At 33.5% G+C, this 16958-nt stretch overlaps 2 protein-coding genes and 2 long non-coding RNA genes across 6 annotated transcripts; 2 read left to right on the top strand and 2 right to left on the bottom strand.

The window, feature by feature from the left end:
* Positions 1 to 237: 237 nt before the first annotated feature.
* Positions 238 to 8191, bottom strand: LOC125201290. Its single transcript, XR_007172862.1, has 5 exons — positions 8019 to 8191; positions 7834 to 7895; positions 2338 to 3130; positions 2077 to 2146; positions 238 to 856 (listed from the first exon to the last, which is right to left on the bottom strand). It is a non-coding gene; the product is annotated as an uncharacterized LOC125201290 (long non-coding RNA).
* Positions 4412 to 7301, top strand: LOC125201287 (protein LAZY 1-like). 2 transcript variants are annotated; one of them, XM_048099337.1, is made up of 3 exons: positions 4412 to 5466; positions 6399 to 6618; positions 6716 to 7301. In XM_048099337.1, exons 1-3 carry the CDS (start codon positions 4624 to 4626, stop codon positions 6733 to 6735), a joined length of 1083 nt encoding a protein of 360 aa, XP_047955294.1. In that variant the 5' UTR covers positions 4412 to 4623; the 3' UTR covers positions 6736 to 7301. The 2 variants fall into 2 exon arrangements, with proteins under 2 accessions (XP_047955294.1, XP_047955293.1); XM_048099336.1 differs by having other exon boundaries at positions 6399 to 7301.
* Positions 8192 to 10756: 2565 nt separating the features above from the next.
* Positions 10757 to 12119, top strand: LOC125201289 (probable WRKY transcription factor 43). The gene is made up of 2 exons (XM_048099338.1): positions 10757 to 11156; positions 11807 to 12119. The coding sequence occupies exons 1-2, from the start codon at positions 10813 to 10815 to the stop codon at positions 11982 to 11984; spliced, it is 522 nt and encodes a 173-aa protein (XP_047955295.1). The 5' UTR covers positions 10757 to 10812; the 3' UTR covers positions 11985 to 12119.
* Positions 12120 to 12613: 494 nt separating this feature from the next.
* LOC125216590 lies at positions 12614 to 14242 on the bottom strand. Of its 2 annotated transcripts, XR_007175433.1 has the most exons (4): positions 13971 to 14242; positions 13251 to 13529; positions 13050 to 13172; positions 12614 to 12964 (listed from the first exon to the last, which is right to left on the bottom strand). It is a non-coding gene; the product is annotated as an uncharacterized LOC125216590 (long non-coding RNA). The 2 variants fall into 2 exon arrangements; XR_007175432.1 differs by lacking the exon at positions 12614 to 12964 and having other exon boundaries at positions 12989 to 13172; positions 13971 to 14241.
* Between the last annotated feature and the right edge of the window lie 2716 nt (positions 14243 to 16958).

Genomic DNA, 16958 nt, shown 5'->3' with positions numbered 1-16958 from the left:
TAATTCATTATAAGCTCTAGGTAGCCATCTATGTCACAGTTATGCTATTATGAATGTTATTGGCTTTATTCTAATATATTTAAGTCATTTTACGACCATAAAATAGTACTCCCTCCGTCCCACATCACATTTCCCTTTTTGGAAAAAGTTATCTCTTACATGAATATACAAATTATATTTTCTCTCTCCATTTAACACACAAAACAAAACCTCCTAAAATCTCGTGCCGTCCCACAAGTGTGACATCTTTTGTGGGACGGAGAGAGTACTTACTAGTACTATTATACTCGGATGTGTTTTTTCATACAAATATTAAAATAAAGGACATTTAAAATGTACTCCATGAAATGCTCTAAAACACAAACAAAAGTAAAATAATAAATCCATATAAATGAACCGTTGGCGGTTTTGTTTTTGCCATAATTTTCAAATAGTATCCATAGGTAGCGTTCGGTTCATTAGACAATATAATAATGACATATGCTACAATATAGTACAAGTCAAAATGATGTTTGTCGGGAATTAAAGTAGTTGGGGTGAAGGTGAGATGGTTAATCATGAAATACAATACAATCTTGAACCTTTGAGAAAAAGACAACCTAACAAAAGACAAGAATAGATATGACTTTTAGTCACAAGTAATCTTGTCAACTGAACGATGCCTTATTATACTCGTGAGCCCGACTTTCTTGCTGGTATTTCTAGCAAATGCATCATTTTACATGTCACTCCAAAGAGTCCAAAGAAAACAGACATTTCCTTTTCTCCGGTTTCCTATCTATCTCGATCTATACTCTTTTGAGGAGTTGACATAGCTGTGGTCGTAGTGTTGGCAGCTTAATATAATTAAGAATCACTTCACATGAAGAAAAAGTGGGGAAGTCATATATTTATTGAAGAAAGATTAAAATGGAAGCCAAGCCATGTATAGAAACAGAATCGTCCTTTAATATATTGCATGAAAAGTAGAAGGCTTAAGGCCCAGGTTTCAAGTTCAAGATCAATCAATGGGCTTTGACCAATGTTAGAATTTTGAGCCAGTTGCTGGTCATGCAATTCTTGGCATATAAAGCCAGCAGCAATCATTCACTTTATGAGAAAGTGAAAGAAAGAGACACATCCAAATATCAGAAACTGGTCAGATTTGCTAGATCGAGACTAGGGAATGCCTATCCTCCATCCAGATACACACGAATACTAAAATCTCCTCTTTTGTGAAGAAAACTGAATTGTTTTTAGTAAAAGTTTCAGTTATAATAAAAATTCTAAATTTTTGTGTACCATGTTGACAGAACACAGATGCACACATCTCATTCCTCCATCCTCGAACAAATGCTATCGTACCATAAAAAATAATAAACCCGAAAACGAATAGCTTTCTTCTTACCCTCAATTAGTTACTGCATTACTAAAGGATTTGCATCGATGGCAAGGTTAAAATGGAAAGTTTGACATTAATTTTCCATAAAATTTTGAAATAGAACAGTTATTATTATTATTTCAAATACAACACTTGTTATAGGGATGGAGCGTGTTCGTAGCTAGCAGTACTTGTATAACTAGGTGTAGCACCGTGCGATAAAGCAATCTGGTCAGCTTAGCCACTATGACTCTTTATCAAGTTCGACAAAAGAAGACGATCACTAAACGCGACAAAAATGGGGTTTACTGCATGGAACTCTTCATGGGCCTCAGACCTAAAGAGATATTAAATGCATAATAATCTAATAAAATATCCATACTAGCAACACAATGTGGGACCCACAGTCACTCTCTTATTATCTCTATAAAGTTCTAGTGAGTTCACAGTCCCAGCTATGGTGGAGGCTAGTGTTCGTATGGATTTGTTCATCACCCCATATGGTCCCCTACTCCTACTCATTCTTGTCCAACCAAAAGGCACATTTTCTGTTTGTAAGCCTTTTGTAGCTTAGCTCAAAACGAGGATCCCCCATGCCTTATCATTTTAGCAAATATTTGTCTCACCAGTTCCATAACTACAATAATGGACCTATAACACGTATACTAGACAGAAACACGTTGAGCAACAACATGAATCAACTTTCTTTTGCTTACCCGTGGAGTCGCTATCCAGCTATAACATAACAAATTGCTGCTACTTCAACTGCTCCGAACTAGATGGAACCTGCATGGTGGTAATAACTAATAAGCATATAAGCTAGGGAGCCGTAACTAAATCATAGTCGAAGGTAAATAGTTGACTCCCAGTTATATGACATTCCACGTTTTCACGTGGAACCAATTTGGGATTCGGATTAGGTGGTATATTCTCGACTACACTACATGTCATACACCTGGCTTGTTAACTAGGATTACCCTGTGCAGGGGAAAGGGGGTGCATAGCGTCTAGAAAGGGTCGACAATTGAATGGATGAGGTATAGCAAACCTGTAATGATATGTAGTTCATACGAGCACAACAATCGCTAGATATTTTACAATGATATCACAACATGATATGACTACCCAACTTCCTGATAACAATTAATATTTGTAAGATAGCATTTACAATAAGGTGTCAAAGTATGGACAAGCACAAAAAGTCCAAAAGCATCAGCACTCAGTAATGGGATAAAATCAAATTGTCCTAATCCAAGCTTCAGAGATTGCCACTCTGATTCGGTATAGATCTGATAACTGAGATCAACTATAGAAAGAAAAAGGAATATAGAGTGGTTAACATCATATCCTAGGGGCAGACTAGGGCATTTAGTTTGAGAACTCTGATAGAACACTAGTAGCAAGCAAGACAGCACAGTCAGCTGAGGAAACCTTCTATAATCAAATTCTGAAGATAACAATTCTCAAGTAGTAATTTAATATAAGGAAATCTGATTAAATTTCATGCAAGGAATCAAAGAAAGGGCAACAGCAACAACTAAGGATATGTGCCTTTATACATTGAGCATGGGCAGTGCATGGTTGTGGTTAGCAGCCGAAAAATATTTTTTCATGTAACATAACAGTAATTTAAATTGCACATGGCTGTCTAGTCAGTGTGACACACTCTCTTCAGCACGTAATTGCCAAAAATGACTTCTTAATTAAACCAGACTCTTCAACACTATCCATGTGGCCAAGAATTTCTGCTAGATGCTTGTGTTCCTGTCCCTGCACAAACAAGTGTTTCTAATTTATATGAGAAGTGTTGATACAAGGACCACTATTGAGTTTCGGTGCACATTTACAGTCCATTGTCTATATAACATAAGTATAAAATTAATTTGGGTTCCACAAAACACAATCAGAAGGGCGAGCCCAGATCCAAACACACTTAAAAATATACCGCATAATGAGTCTGAATTCTAGTAAGGATACCATCTTAGGGATGATCTCACACAAGTTTTTCCTGCAATCTAGAAATCCAAATTGGTGATACTTGCACCATCCCGTAACATACATCTCAATGTCTCAGCCAAAGATGAGGGAATAGCTCAAGAAGTTGGACAAAAATATCTGATTGCATTACATCACCCAAATTTTTTTGGGAAAGGTGCTAATAAGAGTAAAACAAAGAGCTCAATAAAAATATATTGACGTTGATTGCCAAGCCAAATTCTCAGTGAGCATGAGTCCTTTACATGGCCCAAGTGTAGAAATATCTATCAACTACTTTTGGCATGGGTATCCAATCCTCCTGTGTAGCCTTACCAACTACAACTTCAGAATGAAGTGATTGGCAAAGAGTATGCGATAAGAATTCCCCACGGCCAATCCTATTATTCATATGGCTATTGGACCATGGATGTGCATTTAGGTAAATACACAATATAAATCAATTCATCATGATAACAAACCGTAGTCACGTACAAAAATTAGTATTCAAATTGACATTATTAGTTGCCATGCCACCAACTCTGAGAAATTACATATGCTCGTGGAAAATATAGCATCAACTTGTGGGTCTTGAGGCCCATTATACAATGTTGACAGAGGATATCCAACCATAGTCTTGGAATCTTCCTAATGTTCCCTCTCTGCTGAAACCAACTTAGAATCCTTCTAGGAATTCTACACTTCCCATTTAAAACTAGATGACGAAAAGGAACTCAACATGTCCCTCTATAAAACGTATTCTAAATATCCTCTTTAAAAAAAGATTCATCTATTCAATATCCACAGCCTTTTTCAATCTCGAGTTACTTTTCTCAGATAACCATCTCTGGTCCAGCTTTCACAGGAAAGCTCAATATGACGGTAAGTACTGGAGTCCTAGTTCTTGATGGAATGACAAGGAAGAAGCCTAGAATGATATAATATTAACTTTTGTCATTTGTTACAGTTCCTGAGTTGGATGCATCGTAAGTTGACGCAAAACAGTCTGGAGCCAATGAAGAATTCCATAATAGGTAACTTAAGCGGCATCAGATGTTCCTCTTTAAAAAACTGCAGAATAGATTATAGAACATCAAATCTTCTTTTTTTCATGCTCTTTGAATTTAACTAATATTCAACAATATAACAATTAGAGTTTTAATGTAAATCATTCTGAGTCATTTCAAACAGACTCAATTTGCCTCAACATGCCAACAGCTCGAGCTGAATAATTTGCATATATGTGTTATAATTAAGGAAACTCCTACCCTTGAATACACTGGTTGGAAATGTTATCTAGCCTGTTTCTGTTTAACACAAGTGACACCCATGCAAGAGAATTGAATAGTATAAGATGGCTTACTAACAGGACTGTCATTTTTATTATGATTTCAGGAAACCCTTGTGGTTGTTTATCAGTGCAGACATTTTTTGACGAGAAAAACTATCATGTAGAACCAACCAAGTATTTGTATCACTCAAAAAACAACTTTCACAAGTCTTCAAACAGGTTTGAATCTGATGAAGTTGAACGGCTGTTCCAAGAGGAACTGTTTGAGCCTTTTGAATTTCTTGCAATTGGCACCTTAGGCATGGAATTACAAGGTACAGATCCCCCAACACCAACACTGCCAATGCCTTCCGATGATTTGACCAATTATCGGATAGAGATAACCGAAAATGATCTCCAGCTAATAAACTATGAGCTAGAGAAGTTTCTTGAAGCTGCAGATAAAGAGTTAGCTAATGAGACATCTGGACGGAGTAGTCAAGCAAGCATAATAACCCTCAGCAATAAGCCTATAGAGGGAGAAGATTCTGATGGTCAGACTTTCTTCACAGATTTTCCTCTCCAAAGTTATCTCTTAGCCAATTCAATTGAAGTAGCGGAGACAAATAATGCGACAGGGAAAGAAAAAACATCCCTTGAAGATCTCTTTAGGAGGAATAATATAGCCCACACTGATCCAGCAAGGGAGTTCAAAGGAGCAGAACAGCGCTCAAGGAAAAGAAATGTCACTTGTTTCATGAAAAAAGTGGTAAAGAAGTTCCATTCTTCATCCAGCAGCTCAACAACTACTTCTACGGATGGAGATACAGTGCCCATCTCAATGAAGAAAAAGCTCTCTAAGGTTAGCTTACCCCTGCTCATCAGCCTAGTAATAGTACTAAATATCAAGTTCTATTTTCTGTTATTGTTTTCACCACTTCAATAGGAAAAATCATAAACTATTACTCATTTACAAAGGTCACCACAAGAAAACATGCTAATATATTAGAACTGCAAGTTGTCAAGTTGCATATTTTTTAATATTTTATCCGTCTTTTTGTTCTTATTTAAATATGAATAGAATCATTTCGAAGTTCCTCAACTTAAATAATCTTAGCATATTCCAAATTAATCTGAGATGATTTGATATTAGTAGTCTACACTCATACCTCTAACGAATTGCTGGTACCTTTCCTGTTAAACTAATTTACTTATTCTTGTTTGAATTAAGAAGAATGATTTACTATAATGATTGAATATGAAACAAGCTCTCATTATATCGTTATAATTTAAATATTTTATATTCTGATGAATGAAGTGTCTGTTGGGGAATCAATAAACAATCTTGCACATATAGTTGAATTTAATACTATTTCCTAGCACAATCATTGCAGTAAAGGGATATATGTAAAACAACAACTTTCATGCTGTACATAACACAAAAAACCTTCTGCACATCTGGGGCACTTACAAACATCAGTGAACTGGAACCAAATACCTTACATTATACTACTGCTTAAATAATACATAGCAGAAGATATTCTGCATTAAAAAAAAACATGCAACATGTTGATTAAACATCCGGCATAAAAGTTGGTTCCTGTGGAATCATCTATAGTTCTAGATTTGCAGCTACTACAAAAACCAGCAGTTGATTTAAGTAATCTTTATGACAATAAATTAAACATGTGAAACACATTTACTTGTTCAGTCTGAGGGATCAATTGAGAAATAAATGAAATTTCAGAGCATAAGTTTTTAAACTTTATACTACTATAATGGATTTGGATGCAGGTTCTTAAAAAGCTGCAAAGAAAGGTTCACCCTGAGGATATGACTGGTAAACACATTCTCCATAAAGATGTCTTCAAGACCGAAGTAGTTGATGGAAATAAGATGCTTGGTCCAGCTCCCAGAAAAACGAAGGAAAACAGTAAGAAATTATCTTCAGATGATATCTGCAAAGGTTCTTCAACAACTAATGGAGGGCACTGGATTAAGACAGATTCTGATTGTAAGTTAAATTGTGAAATAACATGCATTATGTTCTTGATTACATACACTTGTCTAAATCAATTTTTCTCTCCTTTCTCGGGTATCTAAATAACAAGACTTGGTCCTGGAGTTGTAAGGACCGAAACAATAAAAGCAAGGCAGGCATCCAAGTTTAATTCGACTTCCATGGGTGGAGTTTGCTCGGGTATGTGCGTTTGTGAATTTATCCAGCAGTGAAGTCAGAACTGAATAGGTTAGCAGGAAATAAACTAGGAGTGTCTCCTAGCCAGTGTGATCTACTGTGAAGTGCTATGGTAGTGGATGGTAATGCTATTTGTATGGTTGTATCTCGTTCTTCTGTACAATTAAAACTCAATTATCGAAAACAATGCTATGTTTGTACTAAAAGCTATTTGTTCAATGCATTGAGTGCTTGTATGACTATAACATTGCACAAAAAGCTTAGAATAGTATCATATTTGAGGTCTCCGTAACTTTTATCAGTTGCATGTCAAAGGTTTTAAACAGGTTCCCGTTTGTTATGACTTATGAGGCTATCATCATGGAAATTAACACAAAGACCACTTTGTCCTAGCCGCAATTACTTTGCACATCTTATTTTCCAGGCTTCCAGCTAAATTGAATATGCTTGAGATGAGACTATGATATGAATTTCACAATTCGCAGCAGACTACTGTACAGAATTAGAATCTCCATCTCATACCTTAGACCATCTCCAGACTCCAATGGTACACAAAAAACCTAAAATGGGATAGACAATTAGCTCCAATGGTACTCCTAAATCAATCCCATTTTCGGTTTTTGAGTAAAAAATACCTAATTTTAGGTTTACACTAAAACTAAACCAAAAACTTTTTCAAATTTTGTGAGTAAAAAAGGCATAATATAGAATATTCTTTTTGAGTTTGAGTTTAGTGTAAATGGTTGGAGTAAAATCATATTTGATGTGACATTTACACTAAAATGTGTTTGGGTTTTAGTGTAAATGGTTGGGGATGCTCCTAACTACAGAAGATTAGTTGATTAGAAAGGGAAGACACATAATCAAATAGGCAGGGATTCTCTCATTAATAATCCATTCAGACTGATCTACTAGAGGTTGAAATCACAAAATTATTGCCTAAATCAATCACTAATTACAAGTTGAAACAAAATCCAGAAACACATTTCACTAGCATAGCATCAATAGAACGCATACAGGGAAATTCCGTACTCATTTCGAAGCAGGGGTAATCGCATGCAATTCTGCGGTCTCCAATTCTTTTCGAATTTCAGCTGCAATTGAAAGCACAAAACAATGCGAATAAAACAAAATTAGAAGCAAGTGAGATTGAAATGCTAATTTTATGCCATGAGTTTAATCTTCCATAAATTGAAACAAAAATAATGTATGTAAACCTGAAGCAAAGCGGAGACGAGAATGCAGTTGACGATCTGTTAATCGGCGATGAGGAAGACCGTAGGCTCGCTATCAGAGAGGTGCGAGAATTTGACCACTGATTTTCAGCTGGTGGATTAACGAAGTACGGAGTAGTATTATGTTTTCCCACCGAAGAAATTGATCCGGAAATTAAAAAATAAACAATGCAAATTGAAAAAACAGTAATTCGAGCATCCAATGAAAAATCACTAAAACACCTCTATTTTACAAGACTACAGCTCAACCACGTGTCAGCCCATTTTGAAGGGCCACATTTATTTATTTATTTATTATTACTATTATTTAAATCACGAAACCGTATGAGTTTTAATGTATAATTGATAAAGTAAGATAAAAATAGAAAGAAAAAAGATTTGAGTATTGTTAGTAGGAAGTGAGATTCGCCTTAAGAATTTTTTTTCTTTAAATAGAAATAAAATTAGTCTTTTTTAAATTTAAAAAAAGATAAATACTACTCGGTATAATTTATTTTTAAGTGACGGATGGAGTACTTAAAATTGGCAATATATCTAAAAAAACATTGGTTGTCAAGGTCAGCGACCAATGTTTGCAATTTGTATTGTTAATATCCACTCCAAGTTATGTATAATTTCTTTTACTCTTTTACTCCTTTTCTATTAGGCTGTTTCTTTTATTCCCTACAAATATGACATTTTACATTTATTTTTTTATCATAATTAATATTTTTAATAATTTGGTATTAGTTTGGAATTTTCATTATTTTGTTTTGTGGTTATATTCTACTCCATTGTCGCCATTAGAAGTCTCCAGTTCATTTTTACTTTAAATGTAGGTACATCTTATATTCTATTAATTAATTCCACACATATTTTATATTCATATATTATTATAAAACTAATAAAAATGAGTTTTATGCTCAATTATTTTTGCTTTCCACTTTTATTTATATTTCTTATATTCTGTTTCAATTTTAAATGAGACTCTTAAATCTTAATTGCTAATGGTGGACGCGGAAAGTATAAAATGTTAGTAATTTAAATTTTCTATACAACTAGTGGTATCTAATTCTAGACTGTGCTATATCCACTGAAATTATTTATAATAAAACTCGTACCCAATTCAATAATATTGGATCCGACACTATAAATATAGTACTTCCCAGTTCAATAATATTGGATCCAACACTATAAATACAGTACTACTAAATTAGAAACACCATTTTCAAACATATATAATATTACTACTAAAATTAAAAACACCATAGTCAAACATATACTACTACAATATGATTCTTTATCATACCAAACGAGAGAAAAAAGAAAAGACAAATAAAAATTCTCTCCCTCTTATGCATGGTCCAGTGTCTCAAAGTAAATTAGATAATGGTGGTAATTGACACGATTAAGCCGCCACAAACTTTTCTCATGTATCTAGACTACACTCTGTTATTTTATGTATGTAACTTTTTCTTACCTTAATTTTGTTGGTCTTATCTCACGTGTTCGACTCCAACGACGTTTCAAATTACGCTGTGCGATTTTGTTTGCATAATCAACACGGCCTTAATTTGTGTTTCGCTTTTAGTCCTTCTAAAAATTAAATATTATAAACATTTCACGACTATTACTATAGAATAAATCTTCATCGAAAATATATTATTTATGATGTTTTAGACCACTTTTAAAGTTCATAGAAAATATCAAAATTGAGCCAAAATTTGTGATTTTAGGAACCAAATCATAACATTCACTTACTTTCTTCAAAAAAAAAATAAAAATCATTTACTTCTTACTCACATTTCTTTAGAAAATTAATAGTACTGGTTTGAAAGATCATATCTCATGATTAAATATGATACTCATTACTCACATTTCTTCAGAATATTAATAGTACTGGTTTGAAAGATCATATCTCATGATTAAATATGGTGCATGAGATTGAATCTCACAACTTAATCATGGATGAACAATCATGTGATAACTAGACATAACCACTCCCCTCCAACTAAAATAACCTTACAACCACTCCCTTCCGACTAAAATAATCTTACAACTTTCTAGATGGATTATCATTAGTATGATAATTAGTAATGACAATCGAACGTCACCTTATAGAATTGAGTCCCATATTCTACATTCTTTTTCTGAACACTTATTTATACCGGGATGTGATCAAATGAAAACTCTAAATATTATACAAACTCAAAACTATGATCTGGACCATTGAAAAATGTCAACAGATCACAAAAAAACATCAACAGGAAAATGTCAACAGAATTTCAACGGTAGTCAATGATTGATGCTGTGTTGATATTGTGTTGATACTGTTGACATTATAATCTTGAAATTTTACACTGTATTGATATTGTATTGAAACTGTGTTGAAACCATGTTAAGGAGTTTTGAGTTTGTACAATATATAAGTTTGCATTTTATCACTTCCCTATTTATACCTATTTTGTAATAGTCGTATCAATTCTTTTTTCTAAACACTTACTTTATATTTCGCAAAACTCTACCAATCCTAAATCGGACAATTAATGCGGAGGGTAACATCAGGTGTTAGGAGAATGATGGTATAATTAAATTGGTGGACGATACATACCAATCCATCATAACTGTAGTGAGACACCCACCTGTATATTACATTCACGTACAATACTACTACTTCTATATTCCATGCTCCTATATATTTCAAGCCGCCCTATTTTCCCATATTTGGACCACACCTTCGATCTTCCATATATTTTACCTCTCAACCTTCATTATTCCTCTCCTCTCTCTCTGCAAAATGGAAGACCACACTTCTAAACTCTTTCCAAATTCATCTGATCCATCTCCCAACATGGAGGGTTTCCATATGGAATCTAAGAGACATAATTATAGTGTTGATTTTAGTACGAGATCCCACATGGCTGAGAAACCTAACACGGCAGCAGGGAGGTTCTTGTCCGAGGAAAGCAACAGCGATGGGATGAACATATCTGCGAAGAAGATGAAGAAGAAGACGGGTGAGAAGAAAGTCAGGAAGCCAAGATTTGCGTTTCAGACAAGAAGCCAAGTTGATATTCTTGATGATGGTTATCGTTGGCGGAAGTACGGCCAGAAAGCAGTCAAAAACAACAAATTTCCTAGGTATATTTATGTTCTTTTTTTTTTATTGTTGTAATAAAAATAAGTTTTCTACTATAACTAATTAGTAAAATCAGTGATTTTAACAGTGTATAGAGATGCTGCTTAAATTAATTGAGGTAAGGATTTGATTGTGTTTGCTTGTTTATAGTTTGGAAAGGGAATTGTTCATCAAAACATGCAACAAAGCTAATGCCATTAGTAGTATTATTTGAAAGGCCATTATAATTATAAGGTTTTGATAGAACGCGAGAACATTTTGCAGTTTATTGTGAAATTAATTGTATTAAAAAGAGAGAAATATTTGTCCTTCGTGATATTCAATCCAATAACCGTAAATGGTTGTTCGCTCTCACAATAATAAATTGTTTTTGTGTAACCTTCTTCCTATATATATATACACATATCACAAAAGCACACTACAGATAGCCGTTTTTATCGTGAGAAGTGAGAACGGAGAATGTTGGATGAATGTAATACCATATTCAAATCTCATGAGAGCTGAAAATTTCATTTATTTAGTTATGCTCTGATTGCTATTCATGTCAATGTGAATATAGTGATTTTAAGTGTTTATTGTAACTCAACCCTATGATAGAAAGGGAAGAAAGTGAGGCAACTATAAAAGTGAGAAATTGTGTTATTGATGGCAGAAGTTACTACCGATGCAGTCGTGAGGGGTGCAACGTGAAGAAGCAAGTGCAAAGACTATCGAGAGACGAGAGCATCGTTGTCACCACATATGAAGGGAACCACAATCATCCGGTGGAAAAACCAAGTGACAATTTCGAACAAATTCTCAGCCAGATGCAGATTTATCCTCCTCTTTGAATTATAATTGTAAAACTCTAGTTATATTATACATATATATCATGTGATAAGATCCTAGAAGAATATTGTATGTAGATTAAATATGTGTAGTGCGTCTATTATATATTTCAACCAGAAATAGTTATCTCTTTCTCTCATGCAGTTCTTATAGTGGTAGATAATTCTCATTTCTATTATGAAGACATTCTTGATTGATTAATTTATTCCAAGTTTTAGATAATTAGTCAAGATTTTGATTTTTTGATTTTTTGATTTGATTTTTTTTTATTTTTGAGGGGGGAAATATAGCCATGAATATTACTTAGCTAATCAAACCAATTCTTGATTGATATACTCGATTGTCATGACAGTGCTCTAGGAACGTTCTGCGACTGGGTAAAAATCCATGGGCGGAACATATTGTTTATCATTCTTAATACAGATTTGCAGGATGTTCTTGCATCATTCATTATGATTTGAAGACAATAATAATCATGCATATGTGGACTCGTAGCTGGTATAATTTGATTTGTCCATACATAAATCATTATTTCTTTTCATACTTTTCTAGAGGATGCCATGCATGTTTATTTATGGTTAGAAAAGTATTCTCAACCTTATGTAACAGACTTTCAACACAGGCGCTCGTGTTGGTCAAAAATTTGTGTTGCCACTTTATATACCAATATGAGTAACTAATAATCATATGTAAAACTACTGAGGCAAAATATGGAAAAGAAGAATGAAGAACATCCTTGCATGCCACTATTCACCATGAAAATCCACTTCTTGCCTTGCTTAACGCATCGCTAATTCTTTTCAAATTCAGACCAACTCAACAAGCTCCGATTTTGGTAGTTCCGCAGATGAATTCATCATCATTGTCAACTTGCCAATAGTCAATCATCAAATCCGATTTAAAACCAATGCCGGTGTACACAACCATAACACCGATAAACACAACTACAAGCCAGTGACGTTCACAAAGAGCCGTGACAATCCTGAGATGCATGAACATAGATAGGTACAAGGCCAAGATAAAAGCACTTATATTGATCAACTCAGTTCAAAGTCACAGTAACACACCAAAACTCAACCAACTTGGAAAAAAGATTGCATTTCTCAACAGAAAATCTCCACTTCCCCTGCCTGAGATTCTACACAAAGGCTAACTTAATCGTGATGCCAAAGATCAGCAAAAGACGGGAGCTGCAATATATTACCACCATATATCAGTTTTTCTTCAGTAAAAGCCCCTTAAAAATGTATCACAGCGGATAAACCTACCTTGGGAAAAAATTCATTAAGAACAGGATGCACAAACCAGATCAAAACGTTTCTTTGAAAAAGAAGATATCCATTATACGCGCATAAAGATTTATTGGGATTTCACATGAAATGAATCAACATAAAAATTATCAAGATTTCACATGAAGCTACATAGGAAAATTGAAAAACATCAAACACATGCCTTTGCTAGGCATAAACTGAGAACCTAGTGCTTAGTCTTTCTTAGGGATATCTTTCTCTGATATTTCCTTGGGTTTTGCCTTCTTCTCTATTTCCCTGCAATAAGATCAAAACAAAGTTAGCTACGGCTTAGAACACAACAGCTAGTAGCATACTCAGCTCCAGGTTACCAAATTGCAACTGAAATTGATAAAAAGATTATTTTATATCACTAACGCTAAACCAAATTCTATCACTTCTATTCCAGAACATCAAGCAGTATTTAAACATAATTGGAATACAAAATTGTGATAATCAGCATCAGAATCCCGAAAAATAGACCTTAGATTGTTCAGAAAATTCAGTTAGCATCTCATTGCATCAATAAAAAAATTAATCACCAAATAAAAATATTAGAATTCGTATATACTCTTCATTCAACTTAATATCCGATAAAAATCAGAAATTTCTTCATTCACACAACACAGATTACAAATCAATTCTCAAAATAACGACAGAAATAATTCGTAGAAAATAAAGCAATTATGCGGTGCGTACTTAGCGGCGGAGGCGGATTCCTCCTCGAGCCAGTTTCGGATTTGGCGGACGTTGCGACGGAAGATGGTGGCGGATTGCTTCACATCGCTCCGCAGCAACAACACGACGGCGCTCACTCCGGCCACAGTCAGTATGAAATTCGTCAACGCCATTTCTTCTTTACGATTCGATTAATTCCACTGAATGGTGATCACAACAAGATTGAATCGCGTCGTTATATCATAAATCAATTCGATTTCAAGGGTTTTGGAGAAATGAAAATTAGAAATTTGGTAAGCGGAAATGAAGTTTGAATGCAATCAATTTGGGCCTGGCCCATATATATAATGGGCTACTTTCTGTTGGGTCACTAACCATACAGTATTTATTTAGCTTTTTTTTAATGGATCATCATTATCTTTTTATTTTATCTTGTGTTGATGGATCCTCATGTTTGATTTTTCATGTTTGGTTTCTTTCAATTTAAGACATTGTACAAGTGGAATGCGTATGCATACTATGTAAAAATCAAATGATTTAAATTCGGCAAAAAATAATCAATTCGTTGAGTGACACTATAAACTAATCACAATTTAGGATGCAAAAGAAAGTGTTCCTAATTGGAGGATAAATTATCTTAATTTTTTATATTTTTTTAGGACGCTTCTATTTGTCTCCTGTAGTTTTAGTTGCGACACCAATAATAAGAACATTTTATGAAATGTTGGTGATATAATTAGAAATATAAATTAGCGTCCTTAATAGCACTAAAAAATTGTCTTTCGCCGTTCTTTTTATTGTAGTGACATATTTGCAAAGAGACGTTTGTTCTTTGTATTCGTAGGATTCCATATGTACAGATGCATTTTAATCTTTGTTAACCAAAATATGAAACTGAATTTCAAGTAATATGTGTAATTTTTAAATGCAAAATGAAAATATGTGAATATTTTGAAAATATAAAGTTGATGGTGGCCAAGAAAGATACGTATGTGCTAATGTAAGGATATGCATTTGCATATTCTCATGCATTTTAAAATTTTGTTTTTTACCAGCTTTGGCTTAGTGATTATCAAATCCAGACGAAGAGAACTCAAAAGGTTGAATATAACCCCCTCCGTCCGCCATTTATACTCCCATTTTGATTCGCTATGGATTTTAAAAAAATTGTTTGACTTTGTGAAGAAAAATATTAGAGAAATGAGTTAATGAAAAGTGAAACAACTCACTTTTATATATTCGTTTTATAATAGAATATCAGTGTAGTAAGTTAGGTGAATAGCGGTTCCCTCACTTAAAATTTTTTAAAAAAAGTAAATGCAACTTTAAATTATAGACATATCAAAATGGAACATTATTTCAAAAACGGAGGGAGTATACTTCTTATATAGAACAATGGCCATGTATTAATGAACAAAGTTAAGTTGCCCACCAGAGTATTGCCACACTCAATATGATAGTAGAAAATAAAATGCAGAAATTTAAAAACTAATGTAAAAAATAAAAAAGACTGGAAAACTGTAAAGACGTACTCGAATACTTTCTTTAAATTTGGTTGATTTACATTATAGAATCTTCTCAACAGGAGGAATGGATTGGTAAATGGAGAAGAAAAAATAGGTGATACGTTTCCTTAGAATCTCGAGGGAGAAAAAGGAAGTAAAAAAGGTTCAATAAGTGAGATATATATACTATAAATCAATAATCACAGAATATATATCTTATCTTACATCAATAGGAAACATGCATTCAAACTTTATAATGTCCAGTACATGTCTCAAAAAGCAAACCGCATCTCATATAGTATTTTTGTATCATTTCATCAATGAAAACTATCATACTTCTTCGATATCACGTTTATTACTTGTCGTCCACTAAATTTAAATTACTATCCGTCTGTCTTTTACTATGTGTCTCACTTTGATCCGGTATAAGTTTATCAATACTAAAAGTAAAATGAGTGAAAAATTAGAAAAGTCGATTCACTTTAATTCTTATTTTTACAATATTAATTTTATAATAATATGTAGCGTGAGTGTAATGAGAAATTTTAAAATAGAAAAGTTGGACATGGGACACATGCAGTAAGTTTTTCATTATTTACAATTAGGATTCCTAATTAATTTTCAGTTTTTTTTTTTTTTTTTTTTTCTTCGGTGAAAAATAGTGAAATCAGAGAGTAGAATTAACACAGGCATTTTTCAATAGAAAATATTTCGTTATATACCCATTAATATTATTTCAACAAAGAATATATCCTGAAAATGAAGTTGTTCTTATCCATTCATTCACTTGATACCACAATAGTACAATACTGTATATGCATCTGATAGATTTTGATGTCATGCAAATTAGGAGTGAGAGATAGTTCAGTTTTGTGTTTCTTTTTATAGACAAATTAATACTACTTCTATTTACTAGTATCAAACAATATATATGAAGAATTATTGCTGGAACTGGAATGATTCAGTGGAATGGATGTTGTTAACAGCATAGTTTAATGATGAACCAACATCATTTTTTTGTTGTTAAAAGATGATATAGAATGGCATATTTCCAGATGTGGTGCAATCAATGTTTCGAAAGTCGGGCAAAAATAAAATGACAAATTTTGTAAAATATACCTCCTCTATCCCATGACAGGAGTCAGTCTTATTATGAACACAGGTTTTAAGAAATATAAATAATAGTAGTAGGTTAGAAAAGTTAGTGGAATATGAGACCCATTTTATATAGGAGTATTAATTTTATAATAAAATGCGAGTGAAGTGAGTTAGTGGATTGCGAGACCTACTTACCATTTATGGTAAAAATGAAGTGAAACTCTTATTGTGGGATGAGCCAAAATGACAAACTATGACTCTTATTATGGGACGGAGCTAGTATGTATGATTTAGATGATATTTATTTTCAAAACCAATAAATTACTGAACCGAAGGTTTCAACCATAAAAACATACTAACAATTACTCCTTCTGTCTCTAGTTTGTCCCATTTTTCTATTTTAGTC

This window comes from Salvia hispanica, chromosome 1 (assembly GCF_023119035.1).
Source record: "Salvia hispanica cultivar TCC Black 2014 chromosome 1, UniMelb_Shisp_WGS_1.0, whole genome shotgun sequence".
NCBI classification, from domain to species: Eukaryota; Viridiplantae; Streptophyta; class Magnoliopsida; order Lamiales; family Lamiaceae; genus Salvia; species Salvia hispanica.
The sequence above is the reverse complement of the archived record's forward strand: the minus strand, read 5'-3'. Positions and strand labels throughout refer to the sequence as shown.

Coding starts and splice junctions, on each gene's coding strand:
- LOC125201287 (XM_048099336.1), top strand. CDS start 4,624: ATGTTATCTAGCCTGTTTCTGTTTAACACAAGTGACACCCATGCAAGA. Junction 5,467..6,398: donor TGAAGAAAAAGCTCTCTAAG/GTTAGCTTACCC, acceptor ATTTGGATGCAG/GTTCTTAAAAAGCTGCAAAG.
- LOC125201289 (XM_048099338.1), top strand. CDS start 10,813: ATGGAAGACCACACTTCTAAACTCTTTCCAAATTCATCTGATCCATCT. Junction 11,157..11,806: donor AAAAACAACAAATTTCCTAG/GTATATTTATGT, acceptor TATTGATGGCAG/AAGTTACTACCGATGCAGTC.